Source organism: Lissotriton helveticus, chromosome 11 (genome assembly GCF_964261635.1).
Source record: "Lissotriton helveticus chromosome 11, aLisHel1.1, whole genome shotgun sequence".
Taxonomy (NCBI): domain Eukaryota; kingdom Metazoa; phylum Chordata; class Amphibia; order Caudata; family Salamandridae; genus Lissotriton; species Lissotriton helveticus.
This window is the reverse complement of record NC_136072.1, coordinates 15,060,850-15,085,389: the sequence shown is the minus strand read 5'-3', so window position 1 is coordinate 15,085,389 and position 24,540 is coordinate 15,060,850. Positions and strand designations below refer to the sequence as shown.

The window sequence follows — 24,540 nt, the reverse complement described above, 5'->3', positions numbered from 1 at the left end:
GTACAGAAGCAAAAAAACGGGGCACAAAAGACAAGGGGTACAGAAGCAAAAGCAGGGCTCAGAGACAAAGGGGCAGAATGTGAGTTTACCAGCAGCAGCGGGCAGGAAACACAGGCGGAGCTCTGTAGTGGGGGAGCGACCTACCAGGCAAGGTCAAGGGTCAGAACAAGGCTGCCAGGAGCACCTCACATCACTACTCACTTGTAATATCTTATTACTTGACAACCTTTCTTTCTGTCGGTAGCTGTGATTGAAATTGTATGCGACAGCCCAAACAGACTGTGTGAGCTGGAAGATTAAAACAGTCATTGGCGAAGCCCAGAGAGTGTCTTTAAAGGACAGTTTTAGACTGTCCCTGGCTTTTCCTTTATTTTATTAAAGTTGCTCAGGTACACCACAGCGTCCAAAAGGCACCCTGATCACAGCAAGGAGCTGTGTGCAGACACCTTTGGACATGAAACACACCCCACAGAAGCACAATAAGGTGCCTGCAGCTGGCAGCACTGAAACATTGATGTAAAACTCCCCTTTCCTTGCGTGAAGTCCAGGCTATGGAGCACGGGCCAAGCATGCAGAAAGCTCTTCCGGGTCAAAGTGAGTAACCACGGAAAGGACACATCACCATTATCCTGCTTTCCACTTTAATGACATGTTCTAGGCAGTTTTTAATTGTAACTATTTGACATTCTAAGCAAATTGAAGCAATAAGTTATAAATCTTCTATATACTGTATTTTCTTTCATTGTATTTTCTTTCATTCTATGTCTAATGTTATTCATTAACTTTGTCAATGTTTGGTTAATATCACATGTACATATAGCACATTTGATTTGATTTAATTTCATTTCACTATTTCTCGTTGTCTCTGCATACCATATTTATAGGGCTATGTATTATAAGACATAAAATACCCCTAAGTATATGTAAAGGAGATCCTGGACACCTATTGGGACTTACATAACCTAATAAAGGCACTTATCCTACTTCCTCGCGCCTGAGTGATAAGGGGACTCCTTCGAGGCGCGGAAGAAGCTGATGGCATACAGGTGGGCACTATTCACATTTAAATCTACTGTATCACTGGAGAGCTCTGATGTTTTTTTCAAAAACTTGTAAAGGCTGCTGTTCTGTTTTTAGGGTTTTTACCTGTCTCAGGTCTGCAGAAGCTGATCACCTTCTCGGGTGCTCCTTTCATGAAGACCAGGCTCTGGTCGCCCCCAACCACCTGTGTGACAACCGACATCCTCTGTAGGCCCGAGGAAAATGGGAACTGGTGCACGATGGCGAGGCCTTCGACAGGAACCTAAGGAGGAAGAAGAAGAGTATGCCATCATGATTCCGAACAGTAAGAATATTCTTCCGTCTATTGTGTGATTTTTGTGAGCACACCACTCATGGTCACCTCAGAGCCTGTTCCATATTGGGCACAATGTGACTGGTTAGAAAAGTAGAGGTAAAACCCTTGAAATTTGAGGCCCCAATGGTGCTGGTTGAGGGAAGACACAACTAGACCTAGCGTCTGAGCAGCAGAGGAGGAAGACAGTCGTAGGGTGCTGTATGACCAAGTTGAAGGTAGATGGGATTGGGAAGCGGGTGCCAACGTGTACGCAGAGACCAATTCTTGGCCATCATTCTTTACTGGAATTTCAGACCTCTGTTGAACCTGAAATGCAATGGTGAGCCCTTCAAAGCATAGATCCTTGAACACATCAGGATCACCCCACAAAGGTTCTGCTTTTGACCGGAAGAACAACGAGCTGGACCTGGCTATCCCAAAGGGAGCTCTTGTATCGATGATCCTTGGGATGATATCTATGACAAACATCATACAGAACCTTGCGTACGAGGCATGTTGTCTTCAATGGATATGTCGCGTTAAGCGTGAGCCACAGTAGAGCCTGTCGAGTATGAGGATGACTTTATTAAGATTGTAGGACTTTGCACAACTGATGTGCACAACTTTTCTCAAAATGTTGGTAGCTGTGCCAAAACATAGATAAGTCAGCCCTTTGTGATAGCTGGAATCTCTTTCCACAGCCATGAAGGGCAACAGGTCTACTGGTGCTGGTCACTAGCATCCACCCAGGTCAAAACAGAAGATCCAGGCTTCCTGGAAACAAGCGCACCGTCCCAGGCTGCCCCACCTACCAACACCCTACATAGCCTCTCTTACACTGTGCCAGATGCCCTTGTCTGTGTCTACCAGTGATAGTGGCAGGATGAAGCCTGACCTGGAGCTGGCAGTGGTGTATGGGGAGGGAAGACATTCCTGGTCCAGGATGCCCCTCTGCAGGGCAACGAGCAGGAAATGGCGGGCAGGCAGAATGCACCCTCCCTCAAACCGGTCAATGAGGTTACTCAGGGCTGTTTTTAATGACATATTCCATTGTTGAATGCCCTTAGGCTGACACATTCATGTTTTTCACAACTGTGCATGTGTCCTAAAAATTGGGCAAATTCCTATATGTTTATATGTGAAAGCAAGGGGAGGGAAAAATGCCTTCTTGAAAATTACTCTGAGTTGGGATGTAAGTGAAAGACCCAGACTGAACAACACCCCCAAGCTGCAAAGCTTTTGTGCTTCAGAGGAGGAATCTTCATTGGATCTGGTCAGGATAATCGGTACCTGCAAGGCCTTTGTGGCCATTAATAGGATCTCAGCCTTAGGATAAGCGTATGTATATTGTTTTCACATCAGACTCCATTGTCTCCTACAATTGTGGGAACTATAAAGGCTCTCTGGGCATGAAAGAGTCTCCCACAACTGAACGGACACAATATCTGTGCTGGAAGTGGTGTTTTCTGGTTGGCTGAGGCAATGCCCTAGCCAGGCAGAATCTTCCACCCCTGTCAGGGGTGGGTTATTATACTCACTGTATAACCTGTGCTCACCCTTGGGTAGCTTCGCACTGAGCAGTTCAGGCTCATCACAGAGGCAATGTGTAAAAGCAACAGCACTCACTCACAATAAACCCTCCTTGCAGTAAAAAAGAGAATTCACACAATACATATCATATGTAAGAATGGTTTGTATTCAACACAAGTATATAATCAATGTATCATAAACATCATGTACTTTTGGGAATAAATCACACATCAGGCGTACATTGATCAGGGTCATACGCAGGCAGTCAGAGCACAAGGTCTGGTGTGCGTTGGTATGAGTCACAGGTCAAACACATGAAGAGTTGCAAATTCCGTACCTCCCTGGAAATAAGGCACAATGACTGGTGCTCGTTGATATGGGATGCACCAGTCAATTCCAGTCGTACACAAGAAAGAGCCGCAAATTCCGTACCACCTTGGAAATGAGGCACAACGTCCAGTGCATGTTGATTTGGGTTAAACCTGACCAGTCCGATCAGAGAAGTTCAGCAGAGCCACACGAGGTAGAATGAGGCAGTACTACGGGTACACCTCCACGTCTGAGGGTTGCAACTGGTGAATTGGACACCGCATGCAATGGGCATACAGTTACAATGATACACAAGAGCGATGCAGCACGAATGATAAAACAGGCCATGCAGGGTCCCGCTACCGGTGAATGCGCTCACTACTAACAAGACACTTATGAATGTTGGGGTCCCTGCAATACAGGAACCACAGATCTTAGATGCAGGTGAGATTTCTGGGGCTCAGCACATGGCAATCCGGTCTCCAGTCACCGTTCTTAGTCCAGCGCCCGCGCCCCGCTGCCCGTTGGGATTCACCAGATGGAGTAGGGACTTGCAATGACACCGCTCTCCAGATGTTACAGGTAGATGGTGTAAGCAGCTCGTAGAAGCTTTTTGATATCCCTGAGATCTCCAGGAGAACAGGAGTCTCACCAACAACCGTTGGAGAGCACAACTCAGGCTGCCACACTTCAGCAGGTGTTCAGCCCAGGCCAGCCACTATTTAGACAGTTATCATCCATGTGCACCTCAGACTCCTCCGACAGTGTGCACCACGCAATCAGGTTCTCCAGTCCCACGTCCCTACAAGCGTATCTTTGCTTTCCTGAAGCATGGCACCAGTAGTTATACTGAAGTCTCCCTTTAAAATTGGGGGTGGTTCAGGGTTTTTTCCTTTGAACCACAGGATTCTCCCCTAGATTTTAGGCCTGTCTACCATGGAATGCAGATCCTAATCATTAGTGAAGACATGACCCGGCCCTGAGAGGCTAAATGTCACAAGCTTCCCTACCAATCCATTTCACTCAACCCTCAAATGGCAGCGGTCTGTTGTTCCAGGGCATACTCATGGTTTATAGCTGTCGCTGGGGAATGCACAGATGTGCTACCCTGGCCTCTGGAATCGACTGGAGCCAAGCCTTAAGGCGCACAGAGAGATTTAGAATATAGTAGTGCCCATATTCTATTAATGGCATATATAAGCGAGTAATGCCTAAACTACCTTTACCATTGGGAAGGGTTTGGCACTGCAAAACCATTGATAGGAACCATCATGAGGCTGCTCCACTGCAATCCACAGGTGCAGCCTAAAGTAATGTCAAGTTAGCCTGTGGGAAGAGCAAGCCTCATAGGTAGTGAAAACACACTTGATAGTTCCACACTACCTGTGCACACATGCGCTAATGTGCACACAGGCCTGCGATAACAGGCTGGAAACGTAGACCACAAAAGCCTGCAATGGCAGACTAAATATGGGTTTAGCCATTCTAGGTGCAAGTGCACACGGACAGGCCTGTGCGAGAAGACTGGACATGGAGTCCCTAGCACCATCAGTGTGAGTGTGCACACCCAAGCCTGCAAGATCAGGAGAGGCACACAACCCTGAACACCCTAGGTGCCTGTGTGCATGCACAAGCCTGCAAAGGAAAGCTGGACTTGGGGTTACCCACTACGGGGGCAAGTGTCCTCACAGAAGCCTACGATGGCAGGCCAGATATGCAGTCGCTAACATAATGGGTGCAAGCACACATACTCAGGACAGCAACGGCAGGCCTGACCCGGGTCTTGGGACATCATAGTGGTAGGTATGCCTACACTGGCTTGTGCAACAGGCCAGGAACCTAGGCCAAATGTCATAGATGTAAGTACCCATAAGCCTGCAACTGCAGGCTGGACATGTATCCAAACGAGCACGATGGGCAGTGCACACACCCAGGCCTGTAATGGCAGGCTGGGCACACAGTCAACACACCATGGGTGCGGCTTGTACACACAGGTCAGCGATGGCAGACCAGCCCATGTCTCATAACATCATGTCAGTTTCTCTTCGTGAAACATGTAGGATGAAGCTTGCACCTTCTCACTGTCGTTACATTGAGGAAGTGCCCCGGACCCTAAAGCCACACAAGAACATCTGCATCACCCTGAGAGTAACCCGCGGGGGTTCAACCTCTAAGGCAGGGGAAAGTGCACATGGAGGTTCCCCACTACCTGGATGGGGGGACATCCATCTGTCCACACACCCCAGGGCTTCCCTGGGGGGTGTCCTCGTGGTATGAGAAGACCCACTCGGTTGTGGTTGAGGCATGTGTGATGCCAACCTAAGCAGGGACGCAGTGGCGCCCTACTGGCTTGAGATGGCAGACCCAATATAGGGTTGACAGGCTATCCGGTGGGTGGCACACTCAGTGCTATGTTCCACTACTAGCCAATGCTGTACCCGTCCTGGGTATATGAGATACCCGTTTACCGATCACACGCAGGTACCGTACCAAAACCAACCACGCACACAAATTCCTGTACATTTACATTTACATTTACACACCCCTTTCTGGTGCATGCAGGATGGAAGTATGCACCTTCCCTCCACAATCCAGCAGGAAGGTGTCCGGGGTCCAAAAGTCATGCGGAGATAGTTGGCAGAAACTAAGAAAGAAAAGCAAAAGAGAACGGCCATGTTCGACAGTATGCAAAATTACAATAACTACATGTATGGAAATGCCTCTTTTTGTATGGTCATCTCCAGGTTTCTTTTGACTGATGACCCTGTTTTTTCCGCTCTGAGAGTGCACTGAAGCCTGCAAACCAGACATCAGTGCAAGGACCCTGACTTCAAGGGTCAGTCAGTTGGCTGACCTCCTGTGACCAGCTAAGGGCCACAATAGGTTACTAGCCTGCTGGGGCAAGTTGGTAGCCTAGAATCTTCAGATCGCCGCTAACCGCAGCCATGCAGCACCAGCGACCAGGACCCAACACTTAAAGTTGCACTTGAGTTCACTGAGCCTGGAAGAGTCATCAGAGGGCAGCTTGATGGCCAAGTAGCTTAGGGCTAGATGTAGGTAAATAGAATTTACCGATTCTAAAATACAGAATTTTACTGATTCAGTATTTTAGAATCGGTAAATGCTATGTAGCTAAAAATTCTGTAAAAATTACTGGAGGCCCATAGGAATGAATGTCAATTACCGAATCGGTAATTACCGATTCGGTAAAATGGGGAAAGAGTCAAGGGTGGCAGGGTGTCACTTTTACACCCTGTTGCACCCCTGAATAGTGCTTGTGTGCACATGTGGCACACATACATGCCCTAAGGGCATGTATGTCTGTCACATGGCACAGATGTAAATACACAGAGGTATTCGTTATTTACCACCAACTAATAGTTGGTGGTAAATAACGAATCCTTAAAGCACAGAAGCACTCTTCAAAGTGCTTCCTACATGTCATTTACCGATTCGGTAAATACCGAATTGGTAAATGATGATTCGGTAAATACCGAATTGGTAAATACTGATTCGTTATTTACCGAATCTTCCCCTACATCCCAAATGCCCAATACCGGTCGGTAACGGCTGAAATTTGGTAATTTCGGTCGTTACCGACCGGTATTGGGCTACCTACATCTGGGCCCTTAGTTATCACTCAGGGATGAATTTGGTTGCATCACGATACCAAGTACCTGGTAACACATTGGAGATTGCACTTCTACCAGCACCGAACTGCGAGGGACGCCGACCCTGAGACTAGGACCAGCTCACCCCCTTTGTGGACTGAGGAGTCCCTGGAGGAAGACCCCAATGACCGCATTGTATCCTCAGCATCCTTCACCATCTTCAACCCTTTCACAGGAAGCCACGGCAACAGATGAAAGTGCCTGGAACTGACTGAGGATTGATTCTACCTTTGAGGTAACTGATTCCAAGGACCTTGCTGATCCCACTGGCTGGCTCTCTCCTGGAGCTGGTCGCCTAAGCGGACTACATGTGACAGCATTACAAATAGTCCAACTTTTTGGTAAAAAAGATTCTGTGTCAAATTTGTTGGATTTGCCAATGCTTGTTTGGAGTTGGGTGAAATGCTTTGATTTACTATACCTTGTAAATTCTGTATCTTCTGAATCCTCTTGTGGATCTTTTTTATTGTGGTGTCTACATAGAAATACTGTTTATTTTTTCAAATTAGTGTTGGACTTCTTGAGTGTGTTGCCCAATTCAAGTTCAATTGTTTTGTGCTGTTTGAATGCCTTACACTTGTTCCTTTGTGTGAGTCTTGCTTCTCAGAGACACAGCTACCCATGGCTGAGTTAAGGTTTGACAAACAAAACCTGCTGGTCCTAAAGCTGTTGGTAAGTGTAGTACAAGATGAAATTGCACAAACACCCCATATCATATATATACAATTTCCTCACACTCCTGAACCTCTTTGGGACTTTCTTATAAGCATGTGATAGTTTACAGGAGACGAAAATGCAGACGGATCTTTCAAGGTATCTCTACAGGTGTTTTAAGCAGGACTTGTAGTCTTGGATTGTAGTTGTAAACACTTTGGGGCAGATTTACAAGCCCCTTGCTGCTCTTTTACGGCGCCGTTGCGTCACTTTTGTGAAGCAGCGGCGGCGCAAAACCAGCACCATGCTGCGGGGTATTTACGACGTGATGCATCTGGGAGATGAGTCATGTTGAAAAGCCCTGCGCCAGAAGGAGGCGTTCCTGCGTGGGGGGGGGGGTCGTTCCGGCGCAGGAGTGAAATCTACAAAATTTCACTCAGTCACTTTTGAGCCCATGCTGCGTCAAAACCCTGCGCCTGCTTGAAGCAGGCGTAAGGATTGACGCAGCATTGTATAGATAGGGCACCCCCGAGTTTTGCCGGAGCCACGTCACGCTTGCGACGCAATTCCAGCAATGCGCCGCCTTCACGGCACCGATGCGTCACGCATCTGTCCGTTTTTGCCTGATGGTGCGCCGCATTGTAAATGCGGCGCAAACATGGTGGTGGAGCCGTGATCCACAGTAACTGGCGCATCCCTGCTGATATGCAGGGATGCGCCAGTTATTGTAATTTGCCCCTATGATTCGCCAAATTACATTTCGGTATTTCCTAAACCTGTTTTGCGATTCAGAAAAAACTGTCTGGATTGCAAAAAGGGTTTTGCAACACGTTCTGAACCTCAGCGGCACCAGCGGCGTCAGGGAACAAAGGTTTGAGGCCCTTTGGAAAGTATTGGGCGGTCTTGGGAGAAGCAGGCAAAACAGGAAACATTTTAAGTTTAAAATCAGCCCTGGTTCCTTTAAGGAACACAGGATATGTCACATGTTCTGGAATGCAGACAGGGGGATAGTGGTCTGACGCTCCTTGGATCCTACAATACCTGTGTTTGAAGCCAATCAGGGCAGCTGCAAATAGAGGCCTTCCTCATGGATATCCATCAGGCAGGTCACTCTCCAACGCCCGTCACTGTAGATGTGTTCCACAACCTATTCGTATACAGGTTGTATCGCAATATTAGAGACAGGTCGCAACTAGTCGGCACACCATTTGCAACAATTTGGGACCCGTCTCTTTGTGCTTCTGCTCCCAAACCACAATACTATTCTCCTCTTTAGGACATCACATTCTTTAAGTTGACACGTAGTAGACAACTTCTATGTATTTACTGATCTCTAAGCAAATTATATTTGTATTCACCTCGCCAGAGTGTAGCAGAAAATGTTCTTCTGTTGATTGACTTTTTTAAAATTTCACTTGAGCGTGTACTTTTTATTTACTGTTGAAAGCATAGTGTGCCTACACAGTGGTGGTTCCTGCGCAGAGGCGGAGGAGCGTTGCCCCACTGCTTTTGTACATTGAAAAAAGAAAACAAAATGATAATAACAACGGTTATTATCTTTTTATTTTTCCTCACTTACTTGCTGCAGGAAAGCAGAGAGCTGGGCCGTCCATTCCCACACGTCAACACAGCTGCAGGAAGGAGGAGGAGCAGTGACTTTGCTTCAAGTGCGCATGTCAGTTCGGCCAGGCCGTCTAAGGCTGGTCAAACTGTCATCTGCACTTAGATCTCTCCACCTGAGCAGTGCTTTAAGGCAGGGTGGAGAACAAGCAGAAGGTTGTATTCCTTTAGTGAGTGCCTAACTATGGTGCTCACGCCAATTATGTTTTTGCTCTCATTCTGGGTAATACCAGCATGAGTCCAGTGTCTGGATTGGCCTAGGGGACCCTGCGGCATGCCAGGAGTCAAGGAGTAGATGCCAAAAGAGCACCGCTGCTGCAGAATGCAGGACGTGGTACAAAAGGGGGTGGTGATGGACAGAGCATCTGAACCAATCAAACACTCACACCCAGTCAACAGATCTGGGTTTAATCCATCACCGTTCTTTAGCCCACTCTGCCACCCCAGTTCAGACATGGCCATATGCAAATTAGTCTGACCCTGAGCCTCATGGGAACAGTCCAGCCTGAACTGCCAAGCCATGCCTTCCCTGGACTGGAAACAAGCTTCCAAGGACCGGTTTCTGGCATTCCAGCCGTCTTCAGCCCGGCTTGCTTGAATCCAGTGGCAAAGTGAGCAAGGGACTCACGTCTGAGCATACCCTGCCAATTTATGGCGAACAAAGTGGTACAAAAGGGGGTGGTGATGGACGGAGCTAAAGAACGGTGATGGATTAAACCAAGATCTGGTGACTGGGTGTGAGTGTTTGATTGGTTCAGACGCTCCGTCCGTCACCACCCACTTTTGTACTGCTCTGTATGACTAGTGCCTGACAGTGTTGTTCTGGTGGTGATGATTGAACTGAACAACTAGTAACCCTTTACATGATCTGGCCCAGTGGCGTCATGAACCCCGGATTTAGCAGCTTAAGTGGGGGGGGGTAATCACTTAAAGTCCCTGTTAGAAATGTGGGCAAAGCCAGGTCTTCCCTGGACCGGAAACAAGCTTCCTAAGACCGGTTTCTGGCATTACAGCCATCTTCAGCCAGGCTTGCTTGAATCCAGTGGCAAAGTGAGCAAGGGACTCACGTCTGAGCATACCCTGCCAACTTATGGCGAACAAAGTGGTACAAAAGGGGGTGGCGATGGACGGAGCATCTGAACCAATCAAACATATGGGTCAAGAAAGCCTGGCTGAAGAAGGCTGTAATGCCAGAAATCGGTCCTAGGAAGCTTGAATCCGGTCCAGGGCAAGCATGGCTTGGCAGTTCGGGCTGGACTATTCCCATGAGGCACAGGGTCAGACTGATTTGCATATGGCCATGTCTGAACTGGGGTGGCAGAGTGGGCTAAAGAATGGTGATGGATCAAACCCAGATCTGTTGACTGGGTGTGAGTGTTTGATTGGTTCAGATGCTCCGTCCATCACCACCCCCTTTTGTACCGCAGAATGCAGGAAAACATTTTTTTTTTTTATTCTTTCCCCGTGTTCTGTCCCTCTTATGTTGCCCTCCCCCACATTGCCCTACCACTTAAATACCACAGCAGCCGCCACTGTGCCTACGTGTCCAAATATTTATTTGGTTTTGTATGTTCCAGGAACCATTTTCTAGGTCATGCCTACCAGACAACTCAAGCTGTCTGTTTGTGTAAATACCTATTGTCAGCTTACGGTGGGTTTTGAGTCCACCCATTGCATACCATTGGTTGGTTTTACTGTCTCTCTCAGTTGCTTGCTTTATCTTTGTTAGTTTGTGTGGCAATTCCCTCCTTTTTTGTGTTTGACCATCCCCTGGTTCATGTCCTTATTATTTGTGTCCTTCCAGTGCTTAGTGCGTTTCAGAAATGTCAGAGCACGGCTTCAAGCCAAGGAGACTAACGCCGCTCTCCGTCACTAAGGGGTATATTTATGAGCCCATCGCGCTGTCGGAGTGTCTCTTTTTCTGTTGCCCTGGTGAAACAAAGGACACATTCATATCCATGAGAAGACTTTGCCTGGCTTTGAATGGCCTCATAGAAATGAAGTAAAACAAGACTGCCAAAATCGCTGCCTCGCCTTCACTGTGCCCAGGAGGCATTCCATGGGCGTTGCGGTGGGTGTTCCCATGCAACACCCATACATTGTGACGCTTCCCCAGATTTACGAAACCATATACACCTGGGCATATGCCAAAAACAGACATTTCCTCGAGGTGAGGTGTAAAGAGAGGAGAGATATATTTTTTCCTCTTTCCATGTGTGCTGCATTCTGCAGGACACAAAGAAAGAAGAACACACCTCACAGGATTGTTTTTGTGCAGGAAGGTGCCGACAGCACTGGTACCCGTGCACCATGGTGCAAGGGTGCCTACATTGGCGTTAAGCACCAAATTCTATCTCACACATCGCTGAAAGGACAAGAATGCACCGTATTGGAAAAAATCCACTGCATACCTGCCCGTTCACTTGATTGACGGCAGCACCTCAGGGTGACTCACTGCTCTGCACCAAATCCCCATAAATGAGGTCACTAGAGTCAGACTCCAAGAGACTGTTTACACAGTGTCTCCCTTTGTCTTTGCCAGGAGGGGCCTGTTACTCTGCCTCACCCACATGACCAGCATTGCAAACCTTCTTAACTGCAGAAGTTTATTTACTCTTCACAGCAGCCAACAAGCATGTTTGAAGTAGCATGAAAAGTCAAGGTGCCCCGCCCCTCAAACGCTAAGCTAGGTGACCCACGCTCTCTTGACCTGTAGTTTATTATCCAGGGCTATGCAGATACATGCACAGATATGACCTCACAAGGAGGCAGCATTCAGCAGTTGTAACTGCTCTGTTTGCTTGTAATTAACTCAGATTTATGTAAGGCTCCGGTCTGACATTGGCCATGGACCATGAGTGCAATTAATTTCAGGACTTCTACCTATAGCCCACCATCTTTTACACTGGAGCATGCACCTGCTGTAGGCACTCCAAGGTTATTAAATCATGCTTGAATTCATAACACACCGATACCAAAGGGGATGATGGACGGAGCGTATGAGCAAATCAAACACTCACCCGCAGTCAACTGATCTGGGTTTAATCCATCATCATTCTTTAGCTCACTCAGCCACCCCAGTTCAGACATGGCTATATGCAAATCAGTCTGACCCTGTGCCTCGTGGGAACAGTCCAGCCCGAACTGCCAAGCCATGTCTTCCCTGGACCGGAAACAAGCATCCTGGGACCGGTTTATGGCTAATCAGCCATCATCAGCCAGGCTTGCTTGATTCCAGTGGCAAAGTGAGCAAGGGAACCACATCTGGGCACACCCTGCCACACTTAGGGCGAACAAAGCGATACCAAAGGGGATGATGGACGGAGCGTTGGAGCAAATCAAACACTCACCCGCAGTCAAATGATCTGGGTTTAATCCATCTCCATTCTTTAGCTCACTCCACCACCCCAGTTTAGACATGGCCATATGCAAATCAGTCTGACCCTGTGCCTCACGGGAGCAGTCCAACCCGAACTCCTTGGAGCGCCAAGATACTCCTTGGAGTGGTAGTAGCGCTATTAAAGTGTATTTTTACATTACATTTTTTTACATTACAAATCCTAACACAACACCACTGTGAACACTTTCTCACAACGCCAGTCAGAAATCTTTCTCTGACTATCAAGCTTGAAACTTTGAGAATTATGAATTGCTGATTTCTTGCCACACACAGAGTGCTGTGTCTGTCTACTGTGTGATAAGACTTTGAGTGATTGAATGAATTAAATGAATGAATGAAAAGTTTGCTTGAATAATTAAAACCTTACAATATATGCAGTAATTCTTAATTATAAAATCCAATTATAAAATTGATTATAAAAACATTTGAGCATCAAGTTCATTATACTATTTACATATTATGTACATCCTACATTACATTCTTTTAGTTTTTGGTGTCCTAACTTAATTCTCAGTTGTGTTAAGAACTTGACAAAAGCTGTAGTTAAAATGATAGCGTCAGTATGAAGGCATCGTATCAGAGCTTGTCTGCGGCTCCTTATTCCACGAACATTAAAATGTCTCTTAACCGCATGCGCGCTAGCGGGTTTTCCCGCTGCACGCTGAAATTTGTAAAAAACGCGGTTTGTGACAAAGCCAGCTCGTCATGCGCGTAGCGCAGGTAACGCCCATGACGAGCTGGCTTTGTCATCCGCATCGAAGGGGTTAAGAATGGATACTCTTTCAACTTTCAGTTCTGGACAAACACAGAGGATCTGCATAATGTCCTCTTCACCAAGTTTACATAAGTTACAAGTCGTTGGTGCCTCTGTACGCAACCATGGCATTAGATGACTTGTGCCCCTAAATACTCCAAAGCAAAGACTTTAAGTGAGTACACAGGACAGTCTGTCGTTCTCTGAGCTTTTTTCCACTATGCGGCCGCAAACAATTCCTCAATGAGAAATATAACACCCATGGAAAGAAAGCAGACAGTGGGCTTCTGATTATTCTACTTTAGGACACAAAAATGACCCTTCCCAGCATACCTTGTGGTGCTACATTCTCACTATGTTCTAGTAGTGCTGTATATTTTATACTACCTAAGCCTTTAATATAGAGTGTGCATACTCACAGACCAAAGACTAAACCTTCTGTGGGAAGAAACATGGCTGTCCCTTAAATAAAAGGTCAAGGGGCTCCTTTCTTCTCCACAGAAGCTTTCAATTGTTTCTCTGTGGGTATGGACTCTATATGAAAGGCTGACACCTCCCACTATAACACTATTCTTTCCAAAATATATCTTTAATTATTTCATTCAGCCCTCATTCTACTTGTGTTGGACTCCTCTTTATCGTATGCGTCCTGATGATGGTCCCCCCATCTTCTAAACGGATTGAACCGTTGTTGACCACTGGTACGGACCCTAAATAGATTATATTATATATAAATGGGCCGTGTTATTCTTGTTTATAAGATACACAAATTTGGAATGCTGAATGTGTTCTCATATGTGTATCATTTTGATGAGAGCACTGAGCACATTTCTTACTACACACCCACTGCGCAGTCACAAACTAAAGGTTTTTTAATACATCTTTAATGCAAATTCAACCAATTGCCCTCACCCCACCTTTAATGGCAGACCTCTAGAAAGAGTTTCTATTTTTGACTATCTAGGTCTCTCCTTAAACAATAAAATGGGGTGGGGTTCCCAAATTACCAAGGCTAATTTCAAACTGACTACAGGAGGGATCGTAAAACTCTATAAAACCTCAACCCTAAAGGCCATAAGTCCCCCATCAGAAATGTTCAAAATACAAGCCCGGGGATCCACTATTTATAGGGCAGAATTGTGGGGGCATTGCTCTGCAAAAGTCCTCACAATAACCGAAAATAACTTTATGAGACATATCCTGGGCCTGCCCAAAAACACGCCTATTGTCCCGCTTAGAATGGATCTGGGCATTAGCCCCATAGCAGATCTGATTTGGTCGCGTCCACTGTTATATTGGCGACGTCTCTGGAGTACTCCAGAAATGGTTCACTATAGGGAAGATCTGAAAGCTGTGCTGTTGACTATGGGGCTGGGTAAGATCCCTTGGTTGGCCTTTATCAGGGACACAACTAGAGCACTGGGTTTGGGTGATCAATAGTCTATGCCTGAAGTTGTATGTGCTGAAATTTCCAAAAAATCATTAGCACGTGCTCTGAAGGACTACAAACTGGCGCGTATTGTGCAGACAGTTGACTCTTCTAGTCTAACGTATGGTTTCTTGGATTTCAAGTGCCAATATGAATTTGAACGAGTGATGGACACTATACAACCAGTATTAGTCCAAAAATTGTATCTGCAATTTAGGTATGGGACCCTCCCGCTAAGCGCCCGTACCAATAGGTGCGAAGGCGGGTTAGGCCGTCTGTGCCCTGGGTGTTCAGTGGAGGAGGAAACCATTACTCACGTGGTATTCTTCTGTTTGGCATATAAGAGTCCCAGATCTAAGTGGGTGATCCAATTTAGCAAAAACCGGGGTATTAGAAACTATAGAGAAAACTTTAGAATCTCAAAATCAGACACTGACCCGGTTACCGTTGCCGTGATATCGAAATTTTTATTTGCAATGTGGTCAAAGAGAAGGTATCTTCTTGCTACCTGCTCTGCCAAAGCGTAACATCTCTAGTCTTTCCATTACCTATGTAGGGCAATGTGTAAAAAAATGAGGGCAATATTTACAGCTTAGCTATCCTTGTCAAGGGTGATCTGCTAATAAGGTGGGCAACTTCTGATGGACCCGCCCATTATTCGAATTGCAATCTACCGAATATTCGTACGGGTTGATGTGCTTGCGATGTTTTTATTTGATGTTTTTATACGTTTTTGGTTTTTTTTGTATTTTAATATTTAGATGTTAAATTATATTCTTAAGATGTATGTTTTAGATTTCCCATACTGCCTTTTTCTAATGGTCAAACTCCCTAAATGAAATAACTGTATTTACTTAGTGTATGTATGTCTCTGCATCCCTGAATTGGCTTGTTCTGTGTTTTCTTTTATCTGGCTGAAATGTGGCTCCTTTTTTATGTACTTTTATGGCCATTCTGGCCGAAATACTTTGAGCAATGGCAACAACTGATTTTTCTTTTTGCCAGTGTTGATAAGAATTACAGGCGCAGCGGAAAGGTCTGTTATTGTCCTTCAAAGACGAAACCTATTGGTTTTGGCGATGCTTGTTTTTTTATTGCTGTCCTCTTCAGGCTAAGCTCTTTTCATACTATCATACCATATCTGTAGTATGGACCTTGAACTTTGTATTCTGCCAACTGGGCTCTTTGGTGAAACATTTGACTGGTACAGCTTCCATCTTGTTTTCATCAACGTCATCACTTATTTGTCCTGAGACGTTGTCTTGCTGTTGATCCATCCAAACATTTAGAGTAACCATTGACACATTACTTTTCATGTGTGGTAGAAATGATGATTCTTGTTGGCAGAGGTATGCACCCATCCATGCAGGAACCACAATCCTAGTCAGGGTAAGTTTACTACACACTAAAAGTTTACCAGTGCTCTCCCTTGGGTAGCTTGGCACAGAGAAGTCAGGCTAAACTAAAGAGGCAGTTTGTAAAGTATTTGTGCAGACGCACACACACAAAGTCGCTCAGTGGAAACACCACAAAAGTACTCCACACCAGTTTAGAAAAAAAACTAATATTTATCTGAGTAAAACAAGACCAAAACGAAAAGAAATAACACATAAACAAGTCAAGTTATGAATTTTCCGAGATTAAATCAAAAGGCAATGCTCAGAAGTACCTAATTGGCTCCAACTAGGCCAATCAGGTTGTGCCTAACTGTGACTTAACCAAAAGTTTAGTCTGCCCACGATGCAGCATAGGCCGAATACAAGAGTCATGCGGACTCACTGACTGTACCTTGGATGCGTCAAAGCTCGGGACGACCATTAAAAAACTGAGGGTATGCTTTGCTGTCGAAGGCGATGCGTTGTTTCTGAAGACAGGCAACGTCATTGATGTGTCGATTTCAAGAGTACTGAGCGCCCGTCCGAGGTATCAATGTCAAGTCTCTGGGCTGTAGGCGATGCATTGGCACGAAGCCGCACAAGGCTGGGAATATGTCGGGGATGGTGTATCGCGGACATTTGAGATACCGTGTCTGAGACTCACGCAGCAGCAGTGATTTGGAGGCGCGCTGCCGGCAAAGGCAGGGTTGCATTATAAGTCAAGGTCATTGGATTGCACTGTCGGTGAGCGTTGTCCATGGCTTTGGTGCAGTCAGCAGCGATGCAGCGGTATCGCAGAGAAATACGCTGGTTTCGATCGACACTTCAGTGTCATTGCATGGGTTTCTTGGGTTGAAGCACCAAACACTCACTTCCAAGGGCCAAGGACTGGATTTGGTGCCACTTGGCAGAGTAGGACTCACCGAAAAGCAGACAGGTGCTGGTAGCAAGATGCAGGTGAAGTATTTGATATCCCTGAGACTTAAGAAATGGGAATGTTTTCACTACAGTCCATTTTCCTTAAAGGGAATGGGCCTGAGTATTGAGGAAGAAAGTATTCTTTTTAACCCCTTCCCTGCGGTGCATATTCCCCCCGCTGTGCTGGGGGGAGAGGGGGAACTGCAAACACAACAATGATGGACAGAATGTGGATCAATGTCACACATTCACCCCAGTCCAAAGATCTGGGCCCAAATCCATCGTTTTTCCACTCCACACCACCCTGGGTTAGACAATGGCGATATGCAAATCACCGCTGACCCTGTGGGGGAGAGGGGGTGCGCGCAGCGCCCTGGTGCTCATGACGAGCTCAAGTCGTCATGAGCCACGGTGGTTGTGTGCTCGTCATGATCACACCCGTTTCTTTAGAACGCTCGCACAGCAGGGGTATTTGCCCAGCGTGCGAGCGTTCTAACGGTCATGACGAGCTGAACTGGTCATGAGCACACGAGCACCGTGGCTCATGAAGAGCTGAGCTTGTCATGAGCATGGAAGGTGTTAAAAAAGTGTCAGTGAGAGTTAGTTGTGGTCCAGTGGACCACTGCCTACTTTCCCTGCCACTTTTTTCAACATTCACAAAGGAGAAGGTGCACCATAGAGACCCTTTCTCATTGCAAATTAGTCCCCACTAGTATCTGGGAGCCAGTACCCGATCAGTGGTTTGCAACCGGAATTACGGCTGAAAACTATTGTTACGTTGGGGTACGAATAACAATTCAGAAAGTGATGCCGGCAATAAGCCTCTTGCAACAGCACTTCAGAATCCAATTCTGAACCCAATTCTGAACCCATTTACCAACTCAGAAACACCTTTCATGTTTTGATTATAAATACAAAACTTATTTTCGAGAGTGACAAACCTTTACTGTACTATAACATACACGTGCGCCACTTCTGTAATACAGAGCCCATAGAGTGCCAGCACTATCTCAAGGGGGCATTCCTCACTTGTGTGGGGGCACACTGCCCCCATGCAGGTGCCATATTGTGAGCATGGGCTCAGAGACAAAGAAGCAGTCAGGAGATGCACAAACAGAGGTATTGCACAGTCAGTGTCCACCAAGAGCACCCTCCATACAGGGGTAAAATAGATTCCATGGACATCCGTAGACCTGCTCTCTCTCTGCATCCGCTTGAAGGGGGATCTCTGTCCCTCCTTGAAAGTGCACGCCGGGTGCTGCCCGCAGTGTGGAAGGTGGAGATGCTGATTCATTCAGCTGGTCTGTCTTTTACTAATGCGCCGCCCCCAGGGGAGTGCGAGTTTCCAGCTGCCTGGGGACAGTGCATTGTCAATAATATAGAACAGTGTATATGTTTGCAACTGGCACACCTAGTTAGCACACAGGAACAGTGCACCTTTAATACAATACTGGCTCAGGCCCTGAATTCTAAAGCAGTCCCAGGGGCAGATAACGTAAGTGCCCCAGGGACGCAATGGGCGTTCGCACCTGCTTTGTGCATCCTTGGGGCACCTCGGCCCGATTCACAGAACTAACTTAAGACAAAATCCTACACTTACTAACATTTTGGTATTCACAGAAGGCACTTACTCATTTTGGTATTCACAGAAGGCACTTACTCATTTCGGTATTCACAGAAGGCACTTACTCATTTCGGTATTCACAGAAGGCACTTACTCATTTCGGTATTCACAGAAGGCACTTACTCATTTCGGTATTCACAGAAGGCACTTACTCATTTCGGTATTCACAGAAAGCACTTACTCATTTCGGTATTCACAGAAGGCACTTACTCATTTCGGTATTCACAGAAGGCACTTACTCATTTCGGTATTCACAGAAAGCACTTACTCATTTCGGTATTCACAGAAGGCACTTACTCATTTCGGTATTCACAGAAGGCACTTACTCATTTCGGTATTCACAGAAAGCACTTACTCATTTCGGTATTCACAGAAGTTAGGACTCCTAACTTTAGAACTCCTAAATGCCTTCTGTGAAAACCGAATTGAGTAAGTGCCTTCTGTGAATACCAAAATGGTAGTAAGTATTGGATTTTGTCTTAAGTTAGTTCTGTGAATCGGGCCCTACGTTATTACAGAAGGAGCTGCAGGTGCTTGTGCGACCCCGTCTATAATACAGATATAACTGGTGCACATATAGCACCAGAGCTATCACCAAAGGGCGTTCTCTCATTTGCATGCCGGCGTGGCTCTATGAGGGAATCCCTTTGCCTCAGCGCCCGTGCCGTATAATAGATGCGGGCACAGTGGCAAAGAGGCTGTCAGGAGGTGCTCTGTCAGTGCGCCCTCTGAATGCAACTCTCTGGAGAGAGAAAGGGGTCCTATGGACCCCACAGACATCCCCTTGCAGGCAAGTGCAGTCACTCACTGCACCTGTCAGTGAGGGGATCTCTCTCCCCTCTTAAAGTGCAGGCAGGTTGCCGCCTGCACCGGGAAACACAGAGCTGTTGCTTCAAACCAGCACAGTTTTTTATTTGAATACGCTGCCCCAGGGCTGTGCGAGTTGACATCCGCACTGGGGATATCACATTCAATATAATAGGGTGCACTTTCCCTGTTTGCACCATGGGCACCTGTTTTAAAGTGCACTGTGGCGCAAACAGGGAAAGTGTGCCCCATCCATAATCCAGCCCCTAGTGCTTTAGGGATTCTACCTCTATTAACCCCTTGCATGCTTATGACGAGCTGAGCTCGTCATGAGGCACAGTGGAGCTGTGCTCATGACGAGCTGGGCTCGTCATAACTGCCGCGGAACGCCCACGCGGGGCTGATTCCCCTCCTGTGCAGGCGTTCTAAAGGAGTGAGCAGAGTCGTGACGAGCCCAGCTCGTTATGAGCACAGCTCCACTGTGCAGCATGACGAGCTGGGCTCGTCACGAGCACTGCGGCGCTGCGCGCGGCCCCTCCCGCACCGCGGGGGAATTATCCCCACGTGGAAGGGGTTAATTAGACTGCAATGATGTGATGAAACGATGAACGTATATGTTAGTATTTGGCAAATCCAGATTAGTTTATTGGAAAATGCACTCAAAAATATCAGGAAAATATCCTACTGCAACACGAGCACCATCAATTTCAAGTGTGTGTCATGCTTATGTAATGTCACCTGCCAGGTGTGCCTGGCTGCTGTGCCTCAGGAAAACAAATTGCACACAAATTAACCCACCCTATTCCTGTCATTGCATATTTTTGGAATACACAAACAGGCAGATGCATCAAAGGAAATACCGGGAGCAAACGGGCAGTTTTTCAGAATCTGGCCGTTTGCTCCCGGTATTTTTGCATTTGGGATGCATCATCCCAAATGCAGAAATCGCAATTTAAGGAATCTCTAAATGAGATTCCTTAAATGCAATGCATGAAACCCAAAAAAATAGCGAATTCACTAATAGAGGAAGCAAATTACCATGAAGTTGAACTTCGTGGTAATTTGCTAAAACTTTGAAAAATGCACTTTTGTGCATTTTTCAAAGTTACATGTTGCGCACACACATGCCCTTAGGGCATGTGTGTGTGTAACATTTGTGCACAGGTCCATTTCAGGGGTGGAACAGGATGTCCTTTGGACACCCTGGCACCCTTGAAATAGCGGAACATTAGCGATTCGGTAATAGCTAACCGCTAATAAGGAACGGCTTTCCCATTCATTCCTGTGGGCCTTTAGGCCCATAGGAATGAATAGGAAAGCCATTCCTTATTAGCGATTAGCTATTACCGAATCGCTAATAAGGAATCTTTAGGAATCTCTAATAACATTGCGATTCCTACATGCATCCCGTTTTGCGAGTCTTTAATAGCGATTCCTTAAAATTTGCTATTAAGGACTCGCAAAACATAACTTTGATGCATCTGCCAGAAAATGTCTTGTCAGTAGTTAAGCTGGGCAGAATCCACTTGATATTAATCCTCTCCATCAGTATCAAACATCAAAGAGGGCTGGTGCACCCCAATGAGAGCTTTCTGTGCATGTCATGAGATAATGATCAGATTTTCAGTCAACATTACTCCCAGGCTTTCAGAATATGAACTTTGTCCATAGAGAGCATCTCGTTACCTTGCCGGCCATTGGTCCTGGCTTGAGAATTACGGATGATGTTGACTGCCCATCCACATCGTTATCGACGTTTGGATCCTCAACTTCCTGGCAAGAAAAGGTGAAACGTTTTATGGGCAGTAATCAGGCAGATACAGCGCAACATTTATAAACAACGTCTCTTTGTATAATTATATTGGAATTATTTAATTTCAAGAGTTGGAATACTGAATGTCAAGAAAGGAGTAGTAGTACTTATGGTGGAAGGGTAAGGCGCTGGAGAGAAACCGGTGGCGGTCAATAAGGAAGAACATGGCAGCTCTTAGCGCTCAGTTTCAGATGGGATCACACTTGTATTGTGGCACTTGAAGAACCACTGGGAGAGAGTTGGAAGAACCTATGAAAGGGGATTAGAGAGCTCCTTCCTGAAAGCTCTTGTTTTCCTAGAGTAGTCAATACCAGTCTACTTTTAAAAATTTTGTCAGAAAAGAATGGGGAAAATTGTTGCTTCACGATTTATTAGCACATGAAAGAGAATTATTTCAAACAGTTTATTGGTCTGGTGTGAGGACAGAGTATCCAACAGATACAGGACCAGGGATCCAAAACCATTACTGGCAAATATGCTCAAATCAGCCGTACAGTCGCCTTTCTCGTAATCTGTCTCTTTTCATCCATTCCTTCTTTCTCTTTCCTTCTTTACTGTTTCCCTTACCCTACCTCCCTCTCCTTCTCTATCTCTCTCTTGAAGCCTCAGGAAGGGAATCTGAGACTGAGGACAGGGCTAAAGCTATGGCAAGGATACTCGATTTAACCTCATTGCCTGAGGTGGAGACCGTCAAAGAGGCACTACAAGGGGGTGGTACAACAAAGGAGGTGGGTTGGAAAGAGAGTGTAGTTCTAGAAGTGACACACACTGCAGGGGAAGTGAGTTAGTTCTTGAAGAGAAGGCTTCATGGTAGGAGTGAGCTGATAGGGTACAATAGTGTCAGAAAATCAGAGAGGAGCGACAGGAGAAAACAGCCATCTACAAGGTTTGAAAAGTAATTTGAGGAGGGAGTTTTTGAGTGGTGATGTCATGAGTTGGATTTAAACTTAAAAAGCTCAGATGTTGTAGAAAGCAATATTTGTAGATTACAGTATAATTTTCTTGTGTTATACAAGATGGTAAGAAATTTCTAATTTTGATTATAGTAGCTAGAAAGCACACAGTATTTCTTTGCAGGAGATATTTAGATTTTTTTGTATGACAATAAATGCAGAGGAGGTCTTTTCCCAAGAGCTGTTGCAGTGAAAAAAATATAAATTTGGATTTGATTTCCTCAGTGTTTTGGTTAGATTTGCCAGCTAAGAGTATCTCTAGGGAAGGATCCAGTTTCTAAAGTCCTAAGAGGCATTGCTACATAACTGTGAAGGGTAGACAATATTTAACCCAAGAAGCACATAGTGTGCCCCATTAGGATAATAACGTTTTGAGAAGAGTCACGGGTAAGGAAATTTGGAATCTGAGAAAGGCAGAGTGCGGGGGGTTGCAGTAAACTCACAGGATGGAAAAAACCTTATTGAACAAGAGTAAAGTAGACAGGACAAAGAACATCTGTGAGGTTCATCAGAGACAGAGAGAAAGGATGGCATAAATGGTTAGATTCAAAACAGAAACAACAAATCAATAAAATGTAAGTAAAAAAGAAAATATTACAGACAGCAAAGAAAGTGTAGCCTAATTCAGATTAACACTACAATGGTAGAGAGAATTGTTCACTGTAGTTTTGCCGTCTTGTGATATTTAGCGATATGTACTCCAGGCGTGTTAAGGGGGAGGGGCATAATGCCAGTGAGTCTAAAAACTATTGCAAGGGTTGTAAGTTAGCCTGGCTTCTTGTCTTGATGGCATTGTGTTGAATGAGCTGAAAAGCCAAAGAGATGTTACCCAATAGGTGCCTTCAAACATCTTGAGGTCCAGCGGATCCCCTTGAAGTTTCCCATCGATGACCATCAGTGAGTGGCAGCTGGCGAGGGCACCCACCAGCGGGCCCCAGGGTAAGGCTTCACCAGAATTGAACCTGTAAACTGGTTCAAAACTGCAACAGAGTCAATTGTGAGAATTAAAACTTTTTTAGCATTAATTGCACAGTTATCAAAAGAACACAACATACACTATCAGCTTTTCGACAGACCCCTCACATGTCTAATACTCAGCATGGCCATATCTATGTCTGGTATCCGTCTTACTCACATCCACAGTCTGTAGCTTCCTTGAGGACTAAGCATCCTATTTTTCTCAAACTAAATCCTTCCTAAGTGTATCCCCCTTATTTACAAAGAGTCTGTGCATTTTAGCAACATACAATGCCCTTGTCTTAATGGTCAAACTTTATACAATTTCTGAAACAATATATATGCATATTTCAATAATATAACTTTTATCACAGGCATGATCGTTATGTCACAGTGTCCTTCTTCATAAATACCCCAATAAACTACAAACGTAAACATAACTTAGTATGTGAATATAAAAGATATTTGTACCAGTTTTCAATATTTATTCTGCACCTAGACCTGTTAAATTCAAGATCTGAAGACTTGTTTTTTTCTTAACCTAATTGGGCTTTCTCCAAATTCAGAACTCTGGGCCCGATTCACAGAACTAACTTAAGACAAAATCCTAAACTTACTACTTTTGGTATTCCCACAAGTTAGGATTTTGTCTTAAGTTTGTCTTGAGACAGACTTAAAACAGACTTAAGTTAGGATTTTGTCTTAAGTCTGTCTCAAGACAAACTTAAGACAAAATCATAACTTCTTGAATACCAAAGTAGTAAGTTTAGGATTTTGTCTTAAGTTAGTTCTGTGAATCGGGCCCTCTATCAATAGCCGCTACTTTAAGCAAAGCCAAGTAATAGACGATAAAAATGTGGAATAGGATGCAGGTGAGATTAAAAATAAAACAAATTAATTTTAATGTAATTAGGTATTGGCTTTTGAGACACACCTTGAAAGGCAGAAAATGTGTCTAATTTAACACCTGCTTGTTAAATTGCCAATCTGTATACGACAGATGTTCCTATGATGTATGTGAATGGGTGAGAAATCAGCCACAATTGTGAAGAGAATTTCTGATGTTCAGTCTTTTAATCAGGCACTAAATTCCTTTTTCAATGAGAAAAAATTAAAACATACCACTTAACTTTGTTTGTAAACTTGACTGTTTAATGTATCTTGACTTCTTAACTAATTTCTTAATATGTTAATTTAGCTTTTTACTTTATCACTTCTTATCTTCTTAACTTTTTAGATTAACTTAGCTTCTAAAGCTTTAATAGAACTTTACTACTTACATTCTTAACTTCCTAAAATATCTTTATGTATTAATTTCTTATCTTAACAACTAAATTTCCTCACTTGCTTTTTTAACTTACTTTTTCTTTCCACTGGCTAGTGGCAGCC

General features: G+C 45.2%; 1 protein-coding gene across 1 annotated transcript in view; it reads right to left on the bottom strand.

The window, feature by feature from the left end:
* LOC144791062 (putative cation-transporting ATPase 13A4) overlaps positions 1-24,540 on the bottom strand; it is a 270,931-nt gene that overhangs the window by 86,336 nt on the left and 160,055 nt on the right. Inside the window, exons 14-16 of the mRNA XM_078665705.1 lie at positions 23,024-23,174; positions 21,115-21,201; positions 1,147-1,303 (exon numbers count right to left, since the gene is read on the bottom strand). Of these exons, the coding sequence (XP_078521831.1) occupies positions 1,147-1,303; positions 21,115-21,201; positions 23,024-23,174 (395 nt within the window). The remainder of the gene's footprint in view (positions 1-1,146; positions 1,304-21,114; positions 21,202-23,023; positions 23,175-24,540) is intronic.